We start from the raw sequence: 25,182 nt of genomic DNA, 5'->3' as shown, positions 1-25,182 counted from the left end.
TCAGAAAATGAAGCATACTCTCTTCCTTGTTCCATGCTGGATTTTTGCTCCAGCCCTGCTTAGGGGGTTTCCTTGGACAACAAGGAGATCAAACCAGTCAATCTAAAAGAAATTCAATTCTGAATATTCATTGGAAGGACTGTTGCTGAAGCTAAAGCTCCAATCTAAAAGAAATTCAATTCTGAATATTCATTGGAAGGACTGTTGCTGAAGCTAAAGCTCCAATATTGGCTACCTGATGTGAAGAGCCAACATATTGGAAAAGACCCTGATGCTGGGAAAGATTGAGGGCAGAAGCAGAAGGGGTGAAAGAGGATGAAATGGTTGGATGGCATCATGGACTCAATGGACATGAGTTTGAGCAAACCCCAGGAGGTAGTGGAGGCTGGGGTGCTGCAGCCCATGGGGTCGCAGAGAGTCGGACACCATCTTAGCAGCTGAACAACAGCAACTGCTACATGCTCTAGGAGGAGCAGAGCATCAGGGTGACATGCCTCAAAGCCAACCAACTCTGAGCTGCTTGAGCTACGCTCTGACCCCACGGGGCCATCCTTGCCTCCCTTCCCTCAGGATAGGGCCTGCACTGGGGGATTTTATTGTCATTATTTAACAGAAGAGTGCTTAGAAGGTCAAGCTTAGGAGCAAACTTACTTGGAGCAGACACTGCAGCTGGGAGTCAAGTCAGCTGCTCTGGATCACCCCTAGGGCTCATTTTGCTTCTGTCTCCTCTGGATACTGCTCTTATTCAGAAGCTGAAAAGCCAGTTGGTTATTAAAAGTCACCCGGTGTGGGTGGGGTTTATGAGAATCGAAATTGAAAAGACAGAAGGACTTGTATTTTTTTTTTCCCTTTCCTGGAGGCAGTAACCTAGATGCCTTCCAGGAAAGCCAGGGAGATAAGCGTTCCTCCCTGCCTGGCTGTGTAAACCCAACTTCCTCCCTCCTCCACAGGTGACTTAGGCATTCCTGACCCCACAGTGAATGAGACCCAAATAATGGTAGGATGAGAGTTCAACAGCCTGTCTCTCGGGGTGTTTTTATGAAAGAAAGGGTTTATTTATTAATTTTTTTTCAGTTGAAAAGCCTTTAATTCTTTTATTTTTCTCTTTCCTTTTTAAAAAAGTACTTTCTTTTTAACTCTATGATTTCTTTCTTCACTGGAGAAGAAAATGGCAACCCACTCCAGTGTTCCTGCCTGGAGAACTCCATGGACAGAGGAACCTGTGTATTTAACCCTTGATTTTATAGCCCAGAAATATTCACTTTTTTTTTTTTTCTCTGCTCTTTTATTAAGGTGGATCCACCTTTGGGGTTTGGGGGTTGATTCAGATTTCTTTCATTCTTTTCTGTATCCTAAGGTGTTGTACTAAACTACAAGTTAAAAACTTGACTGCTGCTGTTAGGGAATCAGGTTCTTTTGCCCAAGGAGCCACAAGCCAAAACACTGAGACACCAAGGTTTGCAGCAGAGGCCACCCAGTAAGGAGGCAAGAGAACAAGTCTCAGGTCTGCCTCCCAAGAGGACAGGGACTTAGAATATTAACAGGAGCAAGAAGCAGAATGGTCTTAGGCCTTAGAGAAAGGTGATTGGTGGTAAGGAAAAGTGAGATAATTGGTGTTCTGTGCAAGTTTATCTTGGTTACATGCTTCTTCATGGGACATGTGCAAATACAGAGGATTTGGTGTGAAACAGGTTGGTGAATTTTGGGCTGTGATGACAGTGGATCACCTATGGGACAAAAGGTCTCTTCTGTGCAGATTCTGATGAGCTGTATTGGTTTGACCTGGTATCGGCCAGTTTTATTTTGTTACAATAGGAGTTTTCAAACAACCTGTTCCCTTACCTGCTGTTCTGTAAAAGGAGCTCAAGAATTTCACTTAGTCACCAGTTTCTGTTACAGGTCTTTAACCCTGTGAATCAGGGTTTGGTTATCTGCCAGGAGCCAGCACGGGAGTTCCCACCCATGACAAAGGTCATGAGGAGAGGATTTGACATGCAAAGGCGAATCAGAACTCGAGAGGCCCCCTGGACCTGCCTGAGCATCTACCCCAAAACCAAAATCTGTCTGTTTTGCTATTTCACGACTTTCACCAACTCTTCTGACATTAACGGGGGGCTATCCGCGATCACCTTTCTCTGAAGAAAATCAACTTAGAGCTCTAGTTAATAAGTCTCCTGGGCATAATAGGAGTGTTTCAATTCAAACCCCTCTGATGACTTTCTAGCTTGCCTGACAGGTTTGTTTGGACCCCTGCAGCTACGCATGTGATTGTTCACAGCCTCCCAACCACGAGAGGCATGGGAAGCTTAAGATATTCTAACAGTGCAGAGCTACTCAGAGAGTTAAAATTGTTAGAATAGAACTAGTAGAGGATTTCTTGTTTGAGCTAATCCTTGTTGCCAAGTTTCCATATCCCTTACCTACTGTGTCCCTGGGAGTGTATTGATTAATATAGTTGGTATATAGAAATGTAAGGAGTAGCTTCAATGTTTGTAACCCTGGACCCTTGAGTTAATTCTTTTCTTGTTATAACCCACCACACTTTTGCCCTATAGGCATGCAACTTTATCTAATGCTTTCAGAGGGTGGCGCCTGACTTTAGAATAATCACCTTTAGAGAAAATAAGTTTTCTGATTGACTAACCATTATTCAGAAGAATAAGTCATAAAATGTTAACAGGCCTCCTGGCCAGAAGATGATGTAAGTCACCTAAAACCTTTGCATATGATAAGTTTTCAGAAAGAAAGCCTGGCTTTGATAAGAGTCAAGGACTGCTGACCTTGCATGATTCCACACCCCCTCTTATCCTCTATGCACAACTTAAGTTGTAAAAGCTACTTTGGAAAATAAAGTTGCGGGCCATGCTCATCAAGTCTCCCCATGTTGTTCTTTCTTGTTTCCTTTTCTCTCCTTTTCTTCTCTGTTCTTCCTTCAGGATGACTAATTTGGAGCACAGGGGCCCTCTGAGACCATTGATTTGCCCGGGCTTCTAAGACCCACTTGAGAAGGTGCCTAAGGTGGGGCACTTTCTGCGATTTGAGAGGGCGCCTGTGGCCTCCATGGTCAGTGCAAACCTGATGTCACAGGTTTTATTGGCTTTCTGTGTAAACCAGTTAGTTCAAGCCTCTGTCTCTTTCTCCTTTTATCTATCCTTTTGCCAATGCCATCCTCCCGAGGGAGTCCCTGGATCCAACTGGGGCTGGACACCGGTAGTTATCCCATCTGTATCTAGACGGCAATGAGGAGAAAGGAAGGACAGGCAGAATGTAGTCTCAAAGTTCTATGGCCAAGACTAGCCAGGAGCTAGTGCTTTGGCACGTATTCCCTATGCAGACTTTTCTAGCTGCAAAATCAGCTAGAACAGTATAAAAATCCTTAGTCAGATTGCCATATGCTTATTTTATAAAATAAAATGATACTGTATTTGGAGCTGCAGAGTGTGTTGTAACTGTAAGGTGTATGTGACAATATCAGGGACAGATTTTTCTAGAATTCTGAGACTGCACTGAGTAGATTCAAGACTTAAATCCAGTCTGGGAAAATTACTGTGGCCATATAATTCCTGAGCCACCAAGATTGATTTAGGGGGGAGATTAAATACGTGAACTGTGAACTTCCAGATGTTCAAGCTGGTTTTAGAAAAGGCAGAGGAACCAGAGATCAAATTGCCAACATCCGCTGGATCATCAAAAAAGAAAGAGAGTTCCAGAAAAACACCTATTTCTGCTTTATTGACTATGCCAAAGCCTTTGACTGTGTGGATCACAATAAACTGTGGGAAATTCTTCAAGAGATGGGAATACCAGACCACCAGACCTGCCTCTTGAGAAACCTGTATGCAGGTCAGGAAGCAACAGTTAGAGCTCGACAGGGAAAAACAGACTGGTCCCAAATAGGAAAAGGAGTATGTCAAGGCTGAATATTGTCACCCTGTTTATTTAACTTATATGCAGAGTACATTATGAGAAATGCTGGGCTGGAAGAAGCACAAGCTGGAATCAAGATTGCCAGAAGAAATATCAATAACCTCAGATATGCAGATGACACCACCTTTATGGCAGAAAGTGAAGAGGAACTAAAAAGCCTCTTGATGAAAGTGAAAGAGGAGAGTAAAAAAGTTGGCTTAAAGCTCAACATTAAGAAAATGAAGATCATGGCATCTGGTCCCATCACTTCATGGGAAATAGATGGGGAAACAGTGGAAACAGTGTCAGACTTTATCTTTTTGGGCTCCAAAATCACTGCAGATGGTGACTGCAGCCTTGAAATTAAAAGACGCTTACTCCTTGGAAGGAAAGTTATGACCAACCTAGATAGCATATTCAAAAGCAGAGACATTACTTTGCCAACAAAGGTCTGTTTAGTCAAGGCTATGGTTTTTCCAGTGGTCATGTATGGATGCGAGAGTTGGACTGTGAAGAAAGCTGAGCACCAAAGAATAGATGCTTTTGAACTGTAGTGTTGGAGAAGACTCTTGAGAGTCCCTTGGACTGCAAGGAGATCCAACCAGTTCATTCTTACGGGGATCAGCCCTGGGTGTTCTTTGGAAGGACTGATGGTAAAACTGAAACTCCAGTACTTTGGCCACCTCATGTGAAGAGTTGTCTCATTGGAAAAGACTCTGATGCTGGGAGGGATTGGGGGCAGGAGGAAAAGGGGACAACAGAGGATGAGATGGCTCAGTGGCATCACCGACTTGATGGACCTGAGTTTGAGTGAACTCCAGGAGATGGTGATGGACAGGGAGGCCTGGCGTGCTGCTATTCATTGGGTCACAAAGAGTCGGACATGGCTGAGTGACTGAACTGAACTGAGGCATATGACCTAAAATAGATAAACTTAATCATTTCTCAGTTACATGGATCCAAGAAATTTTTTTTTTTTTTTTTTTTTGCTTTTGCTCTTGCTCTGTTTCTCTGAATCTCTTCTCTTGTTTTCATCAACTTTTTGTTGTTGTCAGTGAGGGTATAAAGATTTGTGTTTCTAGATGAAGACTGTAAGCCACTCAGATATGTTTGGCTCTGGAACGTGATATATACTATTACCAAAGTATCTACAAGTGTTATATGAAAACAGATTATAGTGTGTGAGAGTAATACATATAGCAGCATATAAAAATAGATTTTAAAAGCAAAAATGCCTGTCTATAGGCATGCAGAAATTTGAAGACAATTTCAGCTTTATAGAAAACATAATATTGTTGTATTTGTATGTACCTTGTGGCTCAGCTGGTAAAGAATCCACCTGCAATGTGGAAGACCTGGGTTCAATCCCTGGGTTGGGAAGATCCCCTGGAGAAGGGAAAGGCTACCCACTCCAGTATTCTGGCCTGGAGAATTCCATGGACTATACAGTCCATGGGGTCACAAAGAGTCGGACATGACTGAATGACTTTCACTTTCACTTTATAATATGGCTTCCAATAAATTGAGAAATGGCAGAACTGAAAGAATAGGGAAAGTCAAAATTTTTAGGACACACTTATCCCACTTCAGAGATTAATTAATAGAACGCACACACAAAATCAGTAATGGTGTTGAAGACTTGAAGTGAAGTGAAGTGAAGTGTTAGTCACTCAGTCATGTCTGACTCTTTGCAACTCCATGGACTGTAACTCATCAGGCTCCTCTGTCCATGGAATTCTCCATCAAGAGTACTGGTGTGGGTTACCACTTTATTCTCCAGGGGAATATTCCTGACCCAGAGGTCAAACCCATATCTCCTGCATTGTAGGCAAATTCTTTAACATCTGAGCCACCAGAGAAGCCCAAAGCTTTGAAGAGGATAATTAGCAAATTGAACAAATATTTAATATGCTGATAATTGTGATCAAACACTGTAGAAAACATTTTTTTCAGGTTAACAAATTAAAATTAAGCAGAGTATACCAATTTACCATAATACTATATTAAAAAAATATTCCCTGGTGGCTCAGATGGTAAAGAATCTGCCTGAAATGCAGGAGACCCAGGTCCAATCCCTGGGCTGAAAAGATCCCCTGGAGAAGGGAATTGCTACCCATTCCACTATTCTTGCCTGGAGAATCCCATGGACAAAGGAGCCTGGTAGGCTATAGTCCATGAGGTTGCAAAGAGCTGGACGTGACTGAGCAACTAACACTTTCACTTTTCAACGTTATAAAACAGTGACAAAAAGATAACTGAAGATTCTTATATTTTTATGTTATAATTCTAAATAATCTATAGGCCACAAAGAATTTTATTTTGAAAAATATAAAATATTTTTAAATGAGAAATACTGATAATACTATATTTCAGACTTCAAGATGCAGTTGAATCACTAATTTCAGTGAAATTATATCCTCAGGCCATAAACTAGTAAAGAATTAAAGTAGAAAACAAGCTAAATATCAACCTCTTCAAGTGATCCAAATGCAGAAAAAGTAGAAGAAACCAAAATAAAAGCAAAACAGACTTAGTGGAGTAGAAAACCACTATATAATAAGAGAGTCAAAGCAACCAAACTGTTTGTAAAATTGGTAGTTTATGAAATTGGTAAAGCTAGAGTGACTAATCAAGAGAAATGAGATCCATGTTCCAAACTACTAAGAATCCAAAATGTCTCAAGAGAACATTGCTCCAATCTGAAAAGAAAAAAATGTCCAAATAATCTATAAAATCATACTTTTAAAAACCTATCCCAAGTGAGGTCACAAAGCAAGAAGAGAAAATTTCAAAGAGTTGCAATCCCTTTTGAGAAGATGAGCCACATAAACAAGTTATCTTTTATCTGATTACAGATATTAGAATAACAAAAATTTTAATAAACTTCCTGCATATTGCACAATGGCCAGAATCCCCAATAAACCTTGACATAAGAGAAATTCACACATACTCATATAAAATCCTCCATTGGCCTCCATCAGGTATCATAAGAAATAGTAGCTGCAGGGCAGGAGATATGCAATAACCTTTGTTGGGCAGACTGACTGAGTTTTTCAAGGTTTGAGGTGCAATAGATTTACCTGGAAAACCTAAGAGCATGCAGGCATTCAACAAAGCCTTGCAGTGAGTAAATAAACAACAACAACAACAACAACAAAACAAAAACAGCAGTCTACCATTGGAATAGGTCAAGAGCACAGAGACTGCCCACAAGACAAGTATGCAGGGTCTGCTAAAGGTTTAGGATGGAACAGGAAAACTAAAAGAGTCTTCTGGTGCTTCAGGTCTTCCACTACAAATAGTAGAATTCCACTGGAGGAATGTGAAGCTTGTGGTGGACTTGATATAGTGTAGCAACAACAAAACTCAGCACAGATGAATTACTACACTGAATAAATGCCCCCCACAATCATCCTAACCAAAATAGAGGTTGTGATATTTTTCAACTATAAATCTTATTATCTCAATATCCACTTTTTTTTTACAGTGCTAAGCATATAATAAAAACGGAGTGAAGCAAAAACAAGAAACAAACAAAAACAAACAAACAAAAAAATCCAAGTTAAAACTATGCATCATAATGAGATAAGACAAAGAACAGAAACAATATCAGAAATAAACCTAATGTGGAACAATCGGGGCCTTTGAAATCACTATTACTATGTTGAAAAATCTCCTGGAAAGGTGAATAACACACATGAACACATTAAAATTTTTTAAAGACTGCATGCTATTAATAGAGTTAAATGGAAATCCTATAAAAGTAAAGCACAATATCAGTGACAATAATTCTTTTAAAGGAATTAACAGAAAATATGTGAACAAATTGGTGGAAAGAACCATACAATCTGAGATAGATCGATAGTCATTAACCACATGGAAACACAGAAATAGAGAGAAAAAAATTTTCTGAGCCTTCAATAGTTTAAGATATCCCCCAGTACAATGACAAAAGGTTTCCGTGCACATAACTGGAAAAATAAAAATAGAAGAAGTAAAGAAAGAGGCAGGAAAAATACTTGAAGAGAAAATTTCCCAAAATTAATAAAAGAGACAAATGACCAATCAAAGGTTCACAGAACCCCAAACAAAACAAATATAAGATAAATACGGCCTTGCGCCCCACAGACTAGTAATAAAAGCCAATTATGAACAGAAAATCTTAGAGACAAGCAGTGAAAAAAGAAACATTACATACAAAAGAGCAAAAACTAGGCTTGGAAAGAAACATTGCTGGAAATTACATAATCTAGGAGAAAGTGGAATAACATTTCTTTTAAAGTGTTGAATGAAAAATGTCAACCAGAATAATCTACAGAGTAACAATGCCTTTAAAGTGAATGCAAAAGATTTTTAAACTATAGCGTTTGTATGTACCCTATTGGTGGGAACGTAAATTGATGGAGCCACTATGAAAAACAGTATGAAAGTTCCTCAAAAGACTAAAAATATAACTACCATAGCAAGGGTATGGTATGGGCATGGTACGTGGTATGAATTTATGTAAGCATTACACTCATTCATGATTGTTCTGGGCTCATGAACTAATCACTTCCTAAAGTCCCCACCACCAAAACCAGCACATTGGGCATAAGTTTTTCAACATACGATATTTGGGGAGACATACTGATTTTGATGGTAGTATAAAATGATATCCAACCAGTCCATTCTGAAGGAGATCAGCCCTGGGATTTCTTTGGAAGGAATGATGCTAAAGCTGAAACTCCAGTACTTTGGCCACCTCATGTGAAGAGTTGACTCATTGGAAAAGACTCTGATGCTGGGAGGGATTGGGGGCAGGAGGAGAAGGGGACGACAGAGGATGAGATGGCTGGATGGCATCACTGACTCGATGGACGTGAGTCTGAGTGAACTCCAAGACATGGTGATGGACAGAGAGGCCTGGCGTGCTGCGATTCATGGGGTCGCAAAGAGTCGGACACGACTGAGCTACTGAACTCAACAGAACTGATAAAAGTTCTCTAGGGCAGGCAGGGGTCCCAACTCCCCTCACCCCCTGCTGCAGACTGGTACTAGTCCATGCCTGTTAGGAACTTGGCTGCACAGCAGGAGGTGAGCTGCAGGGCAAGAAAGGGAAGCTTCATGTGCCACTCCCCATCACTAGTATCACCGCTTGAACTATCCTCTACCTCCACTCCCATTGTCTTCCATAAGACCAGTCCCTGGTTCCAAAACGTTTGGGGACCACTCTTCTAGGGAAACCAAAAGATAGCAGAGAGACAAAAACATTAACAGTAAGGAAATTTTATTTCCTGACACAGCAGCCAAAACAAGTGGTAAACACAATCTAACCTGTTGACAGTTAACATAAAACCTCACACTATAGACATATTTACATCAGGTCCTTCAAAATATTAAACTATGCCAGCTTTCAACAAAAAAATTACTAGACATGCTGAAAGGCATAAAAGCAATCTGAAGCATCAAATCAAGTATCAGAACCAGACTCAGACAAGGGAATTTGCAAATAATTTGCAAATTATCAGACAGCTAAATTTAAAATTACTGTGATTAATATGCTAAGAAATCTAATGGAGAAGAGGAAAATGTGAATGAACAAGTGAGTAATGTAGGGAGAGAAATGGAAACTCCCACAATTGTAAGGAGATACAAGAAACTAAAAACAGGCTGACAGAATGAAGATTGTCTTTGGTGGGTTCATCAGTAGACTGAACATGATTGGGACGGACTCAGTGAATTTGGAGGTGTGTCAATAGAAACTTCTCAAATTGAAAAGCACATCATATTCAACTACAGAAAATCAAAGGCAAATAGAAAATCTTGAAATAAGCCAAAGAGATTTTATTTTACTCATAGAAGCACTAGGGTAAGAATTATATCAGACGTCTCCTTTGAAAGCATACAAGCAAGAAGAGAATGGAGTGAAATAATCAAAATCTTGAAAGAAATAGCAACACCAAATTAGAATTCTGTGTCTACTGAAATTATTCTTCTGAGTGAAGGAGAAATAAGTACTTCCTCAGACAAGCAAAAATTGAGGGAATCTCTCACCAGGAACCCTGATTTGTAAGAAATGTTTAAAGTTCTTCAGAGGAGGAAAATGATATATCAGAAATTTGGATCTACATAAAGACTGGAAGAGCACTGAAGGAGGAATAAATGGCAAGAAAATAAAAATATATTTCTCTTATTCTAAGTTGATCTAACATACAACAATTTATTAAAGCAATAATAGCACCAATGTATTTGAAGATTGAAGAGTATGTATGAGTGAAATGAATTATAGCAATGATACAAAAGACCAGAGAGAAGAATTAAGAATATTTTGTTATTTTAAGGTGCTTGTGCTATTGGTGATGTGGTATAGTGTTATTTGACACTGAACATGGATTGGTTAGAAATGTATATTGCAATCGATAGGGCAAACAATTTAAAAAAAATTTTTAAAGAGGTACAATTGCTATGCTAAGAAAGGATAGAAAATGGAATCATATAAAAAGCATAATTAAAACCAAAAGTTAGAAAAGGAGTGAAAGATAAAATAGTGACAAAGATATGGGCAATGAATAGTGAAAAGTATAAAGTCAGGTGGATATTAATCCTACTATATCAGTAATCAATTTCAATATCAATGGTCTAAATACACCAGTTAAAAGACAGAGACTGTCAGAGTGGATTAAAAACACAAAACTCAATTATCTGTTGTGTACAAGAAAACCACTTTAAATATAAAGACAAAGGCAGACTAAAGGGATGGAGATTATGGTATATCATATAGGGTATATATAGATTATATATACCATATATGTGTCATATATATGGTATATATAGATGATGGTAGATAACATCAGTTTAGTTCAGTTCAGTCGCTCAGTCATGTCCGACTCTTTGCAACAACATGGACTGCAGCACTCCAGGCTTCCCTGCCCATCACCAACTCCTGGAGCTTGCTCAAACTCATGTACATCGAGTGGGAGATGCCATCTAACCATCTTAACCTTCTCCTCCTTCCCTCAATCTTTTCTAGCATCAGGGTCTTTTCCAATGAGTCAGTTCTTCACACCAGGTGGCCAAAGTATTGGAGTTTCAGCTTCAGCATCAGTCCTTGCAATGAATATTCAGGACTGATTTCCTTTCAGATTGACTGGTTTGATCTCCTTGCAGTCCAAGGGATTCTCAAGAGTCTTCTCTAACACCACAGTTCAAAAATATCAATTCTTTTGCACTCAGCTTTCTTTAGAGTCCAACTCTCACATCCATACATGACTAATGGAAAAGCCATAGCTTATTCTAGACAAGAGTTTTGTTGGCAAAGTAATATCTCTGCTTTTTAATGTGCTGTCTTGGTTGATCACAGCATTTCTTCCAAAGAGCAAGCCTGTCTTAATTTCATGGTTTCAGTCACCATCTGCAGTGATTTTGGAGCTCCTCCAAAAATAAAGTCTGTCACTGTTTGCATTGTTTCCCCATCTATTTGCCAGAAGTGATTGGACTGCATGCCATGATCTTCGTTTTCTGAATGTTGAGCTTTAAGCCAACTTTTTCACTCTCCTCTTTCACTTTCATCAAGAAGCTTTTTAGTTCCTCTTCACTTTCTGTCGTAAGGGTGGTGTCATCTGCATATCTGAGATTATTGATATTTCTCCCGGCAATCTTGATTCCAGCTTGTGTTTCACCCAGTGCAGCATTTTGCATGATGTACTCTGCATTCAAGTTAAAGAAGCAGGGTTACAATATACAGCCTTGATGTACTCCTTTCCAGATTTGCAACCAGTCTGTTGTTCCCTGTTCAGTTCTAACTGCTGCTTCCTGACCTGCAAACATATTTCTCAAGAGGCAGGTCAGGTGGCCTGGTATTTCCATCTCTTGAAGAATTTCCCACAGTTTGTGGTGATTCATACAGTCAAAGGCTTTAGCATAGTCAATAAAGCACAAGTAGGTGTTTTTTCTGGAACTCTATTGCTTTTTTGATTATCCAATGGATGTTGGCAATTTGATCTCCAGTTCCTCTGCCTTTTCTAAAACCAGCTTGAATATCTGGAAGTTCACAGTTCACTCAGTATTGAAGCCTGGCTTGGAGAGTTTTGAGCATTACTTTGCTAGCATGTGAGATGAGTGCAATTGTGTGGTAGTTTGAGCATTCTATGGCATTGCCTTTCTTTGGGATTGGAATGAAAACTGACCCTTTCCAGTCCTGTGGCCACTGCTGAGTTATCCAAATTTGCTGGTATATTGAGTGCAGCACTTTCACAGCATCATCTTTTAGGATTTGAAATCGCTCTACTGGAATTCCATCACCTCCACTAGCTTTGTTTGTAGTGATGCTTCCTAAGGCCCACTTGACTTCAGACTTCAGGATGTCTTGCTCTAGGTGAGTGATCACAATATCATGGTTATCTGTGTCATGAAGATCTTTTTTTTCATAGTTCTTCTGTGTATTCTTATCACCTTTTCTTAATATCTTCAGCTTCTGTTAAGTCCATACGATTTCTGCCCTTTATTCTGCCTATCTTTGCTTGAAATATATCCTTAGTAGCTCTAATTTTCTTGAAGAGATATCTCAGTTCAGTTCAGTTCAGTTCAGTCACTCAGTCGTGTCCGACTCTTTGCGACCCCATGAATCACAGCACGTCATGCCTCCCTGTCGATCACCAGCTCCCGGAGTTCACTCAGATGCACGTCCATCAAGTTAGTGATGCCATCCAGCCATCTCATCCTTTGTCGTCCCCTTCTCCTCCAGCCCCCAATCCCTCCCAGCATCAGAGTCTTTCCCAAAGAGTCAACTCTTTTCATAAGGTGGCCAAAGTACTGGAGTGTCAGCCTCAGCATCAGTCCTTCCAATGAACACTCAGGACTGCTCTCCTTTAGAATAGACTGGTTGGATCTCCTTGCAGTCCAAGGGACTCAGTCTTCTCCAACACCACAGTTCAAAAGCATCAATTCTTCGGTGCTCAGCTTTCTTCACAGTCCAACTCTCACATCCTTACATGACCACTGGAAAAACCATAGCCTTGACTAAACAGACCTTTGTTAGCAAAGTAATGTCTCTGCTTTTCAATATGCTATCTAGGTTGGTCATAACTTTTCTTCCAAGGAGTAAGTGTCTTTTAATTTCAAGGCTGCAGTCACCTTCTACAGTGATTTGGAGCCCCAAAAGACAAAGTCTGACATCGTTCCCACTGTTTCCCCATCTATTTGCCATGAAGTGATGGGACCAGATGCCATGATCTTAGTTTTCTGAATGTTGAGCCTTAAGCCAACTTTCCCACTCTCCTCTTGACTTTCATCAAGAGGCTTTTTAGTTCCTCTTCACTTTCTGCCATAAAGGTGGTGTCATCCGCATATCTGAGGTTATTGACATTTCTTCCAGCAATCTTGATTCCAGCTTGTGCTTCTTCCAGCCCAACGTTTCTCATGATGTACTCTGCATATAAGTTAAATAAGCAGGGTGACAATATACAGCCTTGACGTACTCCTTTTCCTATTTGGAACCAGTCTGTTGTTTCATGTCCAGTTCTAACTGTTGCTTCCTGACCTGCATACAGGTTTCTCAAGAGGCAGGTCAGGGGTCTGGTATTCCCATCTCTTGAAGAATTTTCCACAGTTCATTGTGATCCACACAGTCAAAGGCTTTGGCATAGTCAATAAGGCAGAAATAGATGTTTTTCTGGAACTCTCTTGCTTTTTCCATGATCCAGCAGATGTTGGCAACTTGATCTCTGATTCCTCTGCCTTTTCTAAAACCAGCTTGAACATCAGGAAGTTCACGGTTCACGTACTGCTGAAGCCTGGCTTGGAGAATTTTGAGCATTACTTTACTAGCATGTGAGATGAGTGCAATTGTGTGGTAGTTTGAGAATTCTTTGGCATTTCCTTTCTTTGGGATTGGAATGAACACTGACCTTTTCCAGTCCTGTGGCCATTGCTGAGTTTTCAAATTTGCTGGCATTTTGAGTGCAGCACTTTCACAGCATCATCTTTCAGGACAATAGATGAGATATCTAGTCTAGATATCTAGACTAGAAGAGATATCTAGTCTTTCCCATTATTTTTGTTTTCCTCTATTTCTTTGCATTGATCACCAAGGAAGGCTTTTTTATTTCTCCTTGCTCTTCCCTGGAACTCTGCATTCAAATGAGTATATCTTTCCCTTTCTCATTTACCTTTTACTTCTCTTCTTTTTTCAGCGATTTGTAAGACCTCTTCTGACAACCATTTTGCCTTTTTGAATTTCTTTTTTGGGGGATGGTCTTGATCACTGCCTTGATCACAGAGTCATGAACCTCTGTCCATAGGTCTTCAGGCACTTTGTCTATCAGATATAGTCCCTTGAATCTATTTGTCACTTCCACGGTATAATCGTGAGAGATTTGACTTAGGTCATACCTGAATGGTCTAGAGGTTTTCCCTACTCTCTTCAATTTAAGTCTGAATTTGGCAATAAGGAGTTCATGATCTGAGCCACAGTCAGCTCCTGGTCCTGTTTTTGCTGACTGTATAAAGCTTCTCCATCTTTGACTGCAAAGAATATAATCAATCTGATTTCGGTGTTGATCATCTGATGATGTAGTCGTCTCTTGTGTTGGAAGAAGGTGTTAGTTAAGACCAGTGCCTTCTCTGGCAAAACTCTGTTAGCCTTTCTCCTGCTTCATTTTGTACTCTAAGACCAAATTTGCCTGTTACTCCAGGTATCTCTTGACTTCCTACTTTTGCATTCTATTCCCCTATGATGAAAAGGACATCTTTGTGGGTGTTAGTTCTAGAAGGCCTTGTAGGTCTTCATAGAACCATTCAACTTCAGCTTTTTCAGCACTAGTGGTGGGGCATAGACTTGGATTACTGTGATATTGAATGGTTTGCCTTGGAAATGAACAGAGATCATTCTGTCATTTTTGAGATTGCACTCAAGTGCTGCATTTCAGACTCTTGCTGACTATGATGGCTACTCCATTTCTTCTAAGGGATTCTTGCCCATAGTAGTAGATACAATGGCCATCTGAATTAAATTCGCCCATTCCAGTCCATTTTAGTTCACTGAATCCTACAATGTCGATGTTCATTCTTGCCATCTCCTGTTTGATCACTTCCAATTTGCCTTCATTCATGGACCTAACATTCCAGGTTCCTATGCTATATTGTTCTTTGCAGCATTGGTCTTTACTTCAATGACCAGTCACATCCACAACTGGGTGTTGTTTTCCCTTAGGCTCCATCTCTTCATTCTTTCTGGAGCTATTTCTCCACTCTTCTCCAGTAGCATATTGGGCACCTACTGACCTGGGGAATTCATCCTTCAGTGTCATATGTTTTTTCCTTTTCATATTGTTCTTGGGTTCTCAAGGCAAGAATACTGAAATGGTTTGCCATTCCATTCTCCAGGGGACTGCATTTTGTCAGAACTCTCCACTATGACCCAATCCATTTTGGGTGGCCCTACATGGTATGGCTCATAGTTTCATTGAGGTAGATAAGGCTGTGATCCATGTGATCAGTTTGATTAGTTTTCTGTGACTGTGGTTTCACTCTGTCTGCCCTCTGACTGATAAGGATAAGAGGCTTATGGAGGCTTCTTGATGGGAGAGACTGACTGAAAGGGAAACTGGGTCTTGTTCTGATGGGTGGGGTCATGCTCAGTAAATCTTTAATCCAATTTTCTGTTGATGGGTGGGGCTGGGTTCCCTCCCTCTGGTCATGAAGATAATGGTGACCTCCTCCAAAAGGTCCCCTGCAGGCACCGTTGTATTCAGTGTCCATGACTCTGCAACAGGCCACTCTCAACTTACCCTCCTGCCAAAGACTCCTGGTCACTTACAGGCAAGTCTGGGTCAGTCTTTTGTGGAGTCAGTGCTCCTTTCTCCTGGGTCATGGTGCACACAAGGTTTTGTTTGTGCCCTCCAAGAGTCTGTTTCCCCAGTGTTGTGTGACTGCTGTAATCAAATCCCACTGTAACAGGAGGGAAAGGGGCAGGCCACAACTTTTGAAAGAATGACATCACCCAAGGACACAACATAAACTGATTAGAATCAAATGGGACCATGATGGCAGACAATACTAGATCTTGATCCTCAATCACAAGTGAAATGACACATCCAGAAGTGCCATGACAGTTCCAAGGCACTGTTAAAAGACCAAGGAATGGGCAGTGGCCCAAATCCTGGAAATCTCTTCCCCTTTTCCAAAAATAGTTCAAATAATCCTCACACTCATTAGCATGTTAAATTACCCAGCCTATAAAAACTAATCACGCAATATTTTGTGGTCTCATTCAGCCTCTACAAAGGCCCACACTCTTGTCTGTGGAGTGTGTTTCTCTCTGTATCTGAATAAATCCACTTCTTATCACTTTGTCTCTCACTGAATTCTTTCTGCAATGAGACATCAAGAACCTGAGTTTCACTGGGTCCTAAAACCATGTACTATGGGTTTGGGCTAGGTTTGAGTCCCAACCATGGGGGTTCAAGTCCCAAGCAGGGATTTGGATGGGTAAAAGTCCCAGCCACGTGGATTCAAGTCCCAAGCAGGGTTTTGCTGGTTTCAAGTCCCAGAACATGGGTTTCGGGTCCCAATCTGTGGTAAATGGTTTCACCACTGGCCTCCAAGGTCAAATTCCCTGGGGGTTCTCAGTCCCTTTGCCAGATCCCCAGGTTCATATGCCATACTAACACTAAACAAAAGAAAACTATGGAAGACAGAGTAGACATCAGAAAAAGAAAACGATCATGGATAAAGAGGGTAATTGCATACGAATAAAAGGGTTAAATTTCCCAGAAGATATAGCAACCCTCAATGTGTTTGTGCCTAACCACAGAGTGCCAAAATATGTGTGTCATAAACTGACACAACAGGGAGGAGAAACAGAGGAATCCATTGAAGGCTTGAAGGTTTCAACACCTCTCGGTTAGAAATGGACATATATAGTAGGTGGAAAACCATTACTGACATATCTGACTCTTTGCAACCCCATGAACTGTAGCCCACCGGGCTCCCCTGTCCATGAGATTATCCTGGCAAGAATACTGGAGTGTGTTGCTATTTCGTTCTCCAGGGGATCTTCCCAACCTAGGGATCAAATCTGCGTCTCCTGTGGCTCCTGCATTCGCACATGGATTCATTACCACTCAGCCACCTGGGAAGCCACACAATGTAGAACTGAAGAGGATCTCAAATCAGCTGTAAGCAGTTCACATCTATAGACTACTCCATCCAACATCAGCAGAATATACATTCTTTTCAAGCTCATATGGGCCAAGGTAAATCACATTCTGGGTCATAAACTATGCCTCAACAAATTAAAAGAATAGAAGTAATACAATATTTCCTGTCAGATCACAATTGAATAAACTGGAAATCTGTAAGAAAAAGCTGGAAAATTCCTGAATATGTGGAGATTGAGTAGCACACTTCTTAATAACATATTGGTTGAAGGAGGAATCTCAAGAGAAATTTTAAAAGAGTTGAGGTAAATAAAAATAAAAATACTACTTCCCTAAATTTGTAGAATTTTGTGAAAGCAGAGCTTAAAGACACATTTATAATATTGAGTGTGCATATAAAAAAAGAAGAAAAATTTAAAATAAAAGCCCAAGCTTCCATAATAAGAAAGTAGAAAGAGAAGAGCAAATTCAACTCAAAGCAGAAGAAAAGTAATAATTAAAATTAGAGTAGAAATTCCTAAAAATTAAAAACAAGAAATCATTTAAAAATCAACAAAATTTTAAAAAATCAAAATCATTAAGCCTCTAGTAAGGCTAACAAGGACAAAAGAGAGATGATGTGAATTACTGTTACCAGAAATTAAGGATGGACAATGTACAGATATCATGGACATTAAAAGGATAATCAATAAATAGTATGAACAACTCTGCATCCACAAATTTGATACCCTAAATGAAATGGACCAATTCCTTGAAGACACTTCCTGACAAAACTCATTTAAGAAGAAACAGACAATTTAATAAGACTTATAAATTTATCAAATAAATCAATACTTAATAACCTCTAAAAGCAGAAAGTACCATGCTCAGTTCAGTTCAGCTCAGTTTTTCAGTCATGTCCGACTCTTTGCTACCCCATGAATCACAGCACGCCAGGCCTCCCTGTCCATCACCAACACCTGGAGTTCACCCAAACTCATGTCCATAGAGTCAGTGATGCCATCCAGCCATCTCATCCTCTGTCGTCCCCTTCTCCTCCTGCCCCCAATCCCTCATAGCATCAGAGTCTTTTCCAATGAGTCAACTCTTCGCATGAGGTGGCCAAAGTACTGGAGTTTCAGCTTTAGCATCAGTCCTTCCAATGAACACCCAGGACTGATCTCCTTTAGAATGGACTGGTTGGATCTCCTTGCAGTCCAAGGGACTCAGTCTTCTCCAACACCCAGTTCAAAAGCATCAGTTCTTCAGCGCTCATCTTTCTTCACAGTCCAACTATCACATCCATACATGACCACTGGAAAAACAATAGCCTTGACTAGACGGACTTTTGTTGGCAAAGTAATGTCTCTGCTTTTCAATATACTATCTAGGTTGGTCATAACTTTCCTTCCAAGGAGTAAGCATCTTTTAATTTCATGGCTGCAATCACCATCTGCAATGATTTCGGAGCCCAAAAAAATAAAGTCTGACACTGTTTCCACTGTTTCCCCATCTATTTGCCATGAAGTGATGGGACCAGATGCCATGATTTTAGTTTTCTGAATGTTGAGCTTTAAGCCAACCTTTTTACTCTCCTCTTTCACTTTCATCAAGAGGCTGTTTAGTTTTTCTTCACTTTCTGCAATAAGGGTGGCGTCATCTGCGTATCTGAGGCTATTAATATTTCTTCCAGCAATCTTGATTCCAGCTTGTGCTTCTTCCAGCCCAGCGTTTCTCATGATGTACTCTGCATAGAAGTTAAATAAGCAGGGTGACAATACACAGCCTTGACGTACTCCTTTTCCTATTTGGAACCAGTCTGTTGTTCCATGTCCAGTTCTAACTGTTGCTTCCTGACCTGCATACAGATTTCTCAAGAGGCAGGTCAGGTGGTCTGGTATTCCCATCTCTTTCAGAATTTTCCACAGTTTATTGTAATCCACACAGTAAAAGGCTTTGGCATAGTCAATAAAGCAGTTTTCCATGATCCAGGAGATGTTGGCAATTTGATCTCTGGTTCCTCTGCCTTTTCTAAAACCAGCTTGAACATCAGGAAGTTCACAGTTCCCATACTGCTGAAGCCTGGCTTGGAGAATTTTGAGCATTACCTTACTAGTGTGTGAGATGAGTGCAACTGTACAGCAGTTTGAGCATTCTTTGGCATTGCCTTTCTTTGGGATTGGAATGAAAACTGACCTTTTCCAGTCCTGTGGCCACTGCTGAGTCTTCCAAATTTGCTGGCATATTGAGTGCAGCACTTTCACAGCATCATCTTCCAGGATTTGAAATAACTCAACTAGAATTCCATCACCTTCACTAGCTTTGTTTGTAGTAATGCTTTCTAAGGCCCACTTGACTTCACATTCCAGGATGTCTGGCTCTAGGTGAGTGAACACACCATCGTGATTATCTTAGTCATGAAGCTCTTTTTTGTACAGTTCTTCTGTGTATTCTTGCCACCTCTTCTTAATATCTTCTGCATCTGTTAGGTCCCTACCATTTCTGTCCTTTATCGAGCCCATCTTTGCGTGAAATATTCCCTTGGTATCTCTAATTTTTCTTGAAGAGATCTCTAGTCTTTCCCATTCTGTTATTTTCCTCTATTTCTTTGCATTGATCACTGAGGAAGGCTTTCTTATCTCTCCTTGCTATTCTTTGGAACTCTGCATTCAGATGCTTTATCTTTCCTTTTCTCTTTTGCTTTTCACTTCTCTTCTTTTCACAGTTTCTTGTAAGGCCTTCTAAGACAGCCATTTTGCTTTTTTGCATTTCTTTTCCATGGGGATGATCTTGATCCCTGTCTCCTGTACAATGTCACTAATTCCATCCATAGTTCGTCAGGCACTATGTCTATCAGATCTAGTCCCTAAAATCTATTTCTCACTTCCACTGTATATACATAAGGAATTTGATTTAGGTCATTCCTGAATGGTGTAGTAGTTTTCCCTACTTTCTTCAATTTAAGTCTGAATTTGGCAATAAGGAGTTCATGATCTGAGCCACAGTCAGCTCCTGGGTTTGTTTTCCTGACTGTATAGAGCTTCTCCATCTTCGGATGCAAAGAATATAATCAATCTGATTTCGGTATTGACCATCTGGTGATGTCCATGTATAGAGTCTTCTCTTGTGTTGTTGGAAGAGGGTGTTTGCTATGACCAATGCCTTCTGTTGGCAAAACTCTATTAGACTTTGCCCTGCCTCATTCCATATTCCAAGGCCAAATTTGCCTATTACCCCAGGTATTTCTTGACTTCTACTTTTGCATTCCAGTCCCCTATAATGAAAAGGACATCTTTTTTGGGTGTGAGTTCTAAAAGGTCTTGGAGGTCTTCATAGAACATCTTCAGCTTATTCAGCATTACTGGTTGGGGCATATACTTGGATTACTGTAATATTGAGTGGTTTGCCTTGGAAATGAACAGAGATCATTCTGTCGTTTTTGAGATTGCATCCAAGTACTGCATTTTGAACTCTTTTGGTGACCGTTATGGCTACCCCGTTTCTTCTAAGAGATTCCTGCCCACAGTAGTAGATATAATGGTCATCTGAGTTAAATTCACCCATTCCAGTCCATTTTAATTTGCTGATTCCTAGAATATTAACGTTCACTCTTGCCTTCTATTTGACCACTTGCAACTTGCCTTGATTCATGGACCTGACACTCCAGGTTCCTATGCAATATTGCTCTTTACAGCATCGGTTCTTGCTTCTATCACCAGTCACATCCACAACTGGGTATTGTTTTTGCTTTGGCTCCATCCCTTCATTCTTTCTGGATTTATTTCTCCACTGATCTCCAGTAGCTTATTGGGCACCTACTGACCTGGGGAGTTCCTCTTTCAGTATCCTATCATTTTGCATTTTCATACTGTTCATGGGGTTCTCAAGGCAAGAATACTGAAGTGGTTTGCCATTCCCTTCTCCAGCGGGCCACATTCTTTCAGACCTCTCCACCATGACCACCCCCCCAATCTTGGATGGCCCCATACAGCATGGCTTAGTTTCATTGAGTTAGACTAGGCTGTGGTCCATGTGATTAGACTGACTAGTTTTCTGTGATTATGGTTTCAGTGTGTCTGCCCTCTGATGCCCTCTTGCAATGCCTGTCATCTTACTTGGGTTTCTTATCTGTTCACAGCTGCTCCAACAAAGCGCAGCCACTGCTCCTTACCTTGGACAAGGGGTATCTCCTCACAGCCACCCTCCTGACCTTGGATGTGGAGTAGCTCCTCTTGGCCCTCCTGCGCCCACGCCGCCACCACTCCTTGGAAGTGGGGTTGCTCCTCTCAGCCAGTGCCCCTGACCTCGGGCATGGGGAGCTCCTCTCAGCCACCACCCCTGACCTTGGGCTAGGGGTAGCTCCTCTCGGCCATGCTTCTGTACGGTCCGTCTCAAAGCAAAAAGCATCATGCTCAGATGAGTTCAATGGTGGATTCTACCCAACATTTAAAGAAGAAATCATGTGAATTTTACACAGTCCCCTTCAGAAAATAGAAGCAGAGAAATATTACTGGCTCATTCTGTCAGATCAACCTTACCCTAACACCAAAGCCATGCAAAGGCATTACAAGAAAAGAAAATCACACAAACATTTCTCAGGAATAAAGATGCCAAAACTCTCAAGAAAATATTAGAAAATTGAATACAGTAATGTCTACAAAGAATAATACATATAATACAACCAAGTGGGATTTGTACATGAAATATAAGGCATTATGTACAAAACAACAGAGGAAAAGTTAAAAAGAATATTGAGATCATGGTAAAGAAAAAAAATTTTTAAATCACATTGTATGTGATGTATGTGATAATACTATTGGGTTATTATCATTATTTCTAACATAGTATGTATCTCCAGAAATCTACCTAAAGAATCAGTTGACACTAACATGGATGGAAAGGGATCACATTATGAGACTATAGTTTCCCAAGTGGAAAATAGACAACTCTCATTTCCAGATTCCAGTGGGGAGGCATATAATTTTATTCTGCCAAGCAGGTACACTTTTGTGAGATTGAGATGGAGACATGAAGTGAAGTGAAGTCACTCAGTCATACCCAACTCTTTGTGACCCCATGGACTTTAGACTTCCAGGCTCCTCCATCCATAGGATTTTCCAGGCAAGAATACTGGAGTGAGTTGCCATATCCTTGACCCCATGGACTATACATTCCATGGAATTCTCCAGGCCATAATACTGGAGTGGGTAGACATTCCCTTCTCCAAGGGACTTTCCCAACCTAGGGATTGAACCCAGGTGTCCTGCATTGCAGGTGAATTCTTTACCAGCTGAGCCACTAGGGAAGCCCAAGATGGAGACATAGCAACCCTCAGTGCAACTTATCATGGGGGGTTTATTTACTTCAGATATAAAGGTGGAAGCATCCAATACGTACAGCTGACATTGGTAGAGCATCTGACTTGTGATCTGGAGATCACTGTACCAGGTGGTAATGGATGTGCTGTTTTCTTTTGAGATGCCTTCCCATGTGGTTGATATTATTCTTGGTGAAAGATCAGTAGAGTTTGACTCCCTTACCATCTTGGAGAATCTGTCTGCTACCTACCAGGCTTAAAAATCATCTTCCTTTTAAGTTACTGAGAAGATACTATTTGTTGCAGTGAGAACCTTAAGTGATGTCCTAAGACAACTGTGGTAGGTTAATATTTTTTTTGTATTAATTAATTATTTTTATTTTTCTTGTTTCTTGTCCTTCCATACTAGATATTTGCCTTGAGTGGTTCCCAGGCTGTGATGTCATAGCAAACAGGAAGAAATAAAAATGGAGTTAGGTAAGGTTTTGAAGAATTAATAGTTATGACTCTCAGAGGAATAGAAAGGAATTTTGAGCTAATGTTTCCTTTTTGTGATTGTAGAAGTTATTCTTGGAACTGTGGGTGAAGGGAACTAAGAAAAGAAGAGTAAAATAGAGATACATTGTGTGGCCTGGAAATGGGGCAGTAATTATCTAGAGGGATTCTCTAGACAAAGAAGGTTGAACATCCACTCATATATCCGTTTCACACAGGTGCAAGTAATGCCCCTATCAGTGTTCAGGAATCCCATCAGTGACCACAGCAATGCAGCCTCCACCCAGTGGAGAATTGAACACTGTCTGCACCCTGAAGTTAATTGTTCCAGGTCTCCCTTATTGGAAGCCGTCACGTGACCTAGTGACCACTTGGCAGGAGTGATGCTAACTGTGCTTCATGACTTTGTACACTCCCGTCAGACTATTCCTGTGTATACAACACTCCAACTCCATCCCAGTACCAAAGTAAATCCTTGAATAAGACCATGGAGCTGAGACTATCTAGAGGGGTGGTTTATGTATGGGGAAACAGTCTACACTGAATAGAACATCTCTGATATCCCCAAATTCAATGTAAATGTATCCCAATTACACAATTAAAAGTCTCTGTAGAATCAATATGCATGATTTCAAACATAGGTTCTACTGAGGTATCATACTAGTCATTTATACTATATTTAATCATGAATTGAATTCTTCTGTAGGTTAAACACTGCCTTCACATTTTATTTCATCTTTGCAAACTTTAAGCCTCAGTGAAAATGCATCTTATGACTTCAAGATTAGTGGCAATTGTTTGACATCTTGAAGTTGCTCATTTAACTTGTTCTTAACAGATAGAAGCTGGTTAGGAAATTATGGTCCTTAGGTTTTTAGAGACTATTACATGATGATTCTTCCTGTTTCTTCTGGGGGGCTACAATCTCTTCCTGAAGTTTCATGCTTTCCTTTTGGAATCCCTCATGGAGAAGCCATCCCTGTTCCCAAAAGGGAAAGTGGAGACTGAACACACACAACTTAAAACATTTCCCACATTTGCTAAATTATATCTGTATTAATCCCTCATGGGTTGTGAAACTTCTTTTTGAAATCTTTTCTTCCTTTAATTTTCATTATATCCCTCTTTCTTGAATCTACTATCAAAATTTTTCTGGGACTTATTTATCTTCAGAAATATTCTTCTCTTATGGTTTCTAAAATATTAGTGACCCCTAGAATTAATTTTTTACCTCCTTCAACCTGAAACAACAGTCTTTAAAGAAAAACTGTCCTTTTCTATCTCAGCTCTATATCACACGAACTCCCAAATGTATATCTAAGAAGGCAAGGAAGATGAAGAGACAATATAGGAAGGTTACTACAAAATTCAGAATCACAGGAGGTGTTTGATCAGGGAATTTAGTACAAATCTCCAAATTTTTGTAGCAGAGATAACAGAAATAAGTTCAGGAGGTAAAGCCTACACTGGTCCATGCTCTATTACAGGGTAGACATCCCGACTCAGCATAGAGTTGGAGAACAGCCCAGAGATCAGGAAGAAACTAGTAGCCTGGGTATGTGGTTCATGGTACGATATGGAATCTCCTGGTGGCTCAGATGGTAGAGAATCTGCCTGAAATGCAGGAGACCTGGGTCGGGAAGATCCCCTGGAAAAGGAAACGGCAACCCACTCCAGTATTCTTGTCTGGAAAATCCCATGGACAGAGGAGTCTGGTAGGCTAGAGTCCATGGGGTCCAAAAGGGGTCGGGCACCACTTAGCGACTAAACAACAAGATAGACTTCAATAACCAGAGATGGTTAGGGGTAGAAGCAGTAAGGAAATGAAGTGTCTACTAGTGTTTGGGCTAGAACAGTCCTTAAACTGATATAATGCTCTAACTTCTAAGAGCTTTTGATTCAGCACAGTGGAAGATAGAATGGAGATGCCACAATTGAATACCTGAAGGGCTAGAACCCTCTCTTGTTCTGCTATTAACTGGGCCCTCTCCTTTTCCATCTTCTCAGTCAGTTGCTTCACATGTTCTTGATAACTCGCTTCTTTTTCTCGCATCATCTGTTCATTCTTCTTTTGCATTTCCTCTAAGATTTTGTTTGCAGCTTCATACTTCATACGTTCCACTTAAGAAGAAAAATAAGCAGAGAAATATGATAATCTTAATTCATTTTATAGCTTTATTTCTGCTTTCACCCTTTTTACTTGTTTGCTTATCTCATGAAGAAAGCCTCTTGTGTTTATTTTTGCAATGAACAATCAGAATCTGACTGCCAATGCAGGAGATGTGAGTTTGATCCCTTGGTGGAGATCCCCTAGAGGAGGGCATGGCAACCCACTCCAGTGTTCTTGCC

The 25,182-nt window shown here is 40.4% G+C and overlaps 1 protein-coding gene across 11 annotated transcripts in view; it reads right to left on the bottom strand.

Annotated features, from left to right (window-relative positions):
• The window catches only part of LOC132342100 (guanylate-binding protein 2), a 95,137-nt gene that overhangs the window by 47,705 nt on the left and 22,250 nt on the right, over positions 1 to 25,182 (bottom strand). For 8 of the 11 annotated variants that reach the window (XR_009494064.1, XM_059885323.1, XM_015464637.3 and 5 more), the window contains one exon: positions 24,776 to 24,954. Coding sequence is in view for 9 of the 11 variants with exons in the window: in XM_059885323.1 (XP_059741306.1) it covers positions 24,776 to 24,954 (179 nt within the window). In the remaining 2 variants the exon portion in view is untranslated. Of the gene's footprint in view, positions 1 to 651; positions 21,457 to 22,945; positions 23,813 to 24,775; positions 24,955 to 25,182 lie in introns of those variants that run through there. The other 3 variants (XM_059885327.1, XM_010803360.4, XM_059885328.1) reach the window with 3 other exon arrangements.

The sequence above is a fragment of the Bos taurus genome, chromosome 3, assembly GCF_002263795.3.
Source record: "Bos taurus isolate L1 Dominette 01449 registration number 42190680 breed Hereford chromosome 3, ARS-UCD2.0, whole genome shotgun sequence".
Lineage (NCBI taxonomy): Eukaryota > Metazoa > Chordata > Mammalia > Artiodactyla > Bovidae > Bos > Bos taurus.
The sequence above is the reverse complement of the archived record's forward strand: the minus strand, read 5'-3'. Positions and strand labels throughout refer to the sequence as shown.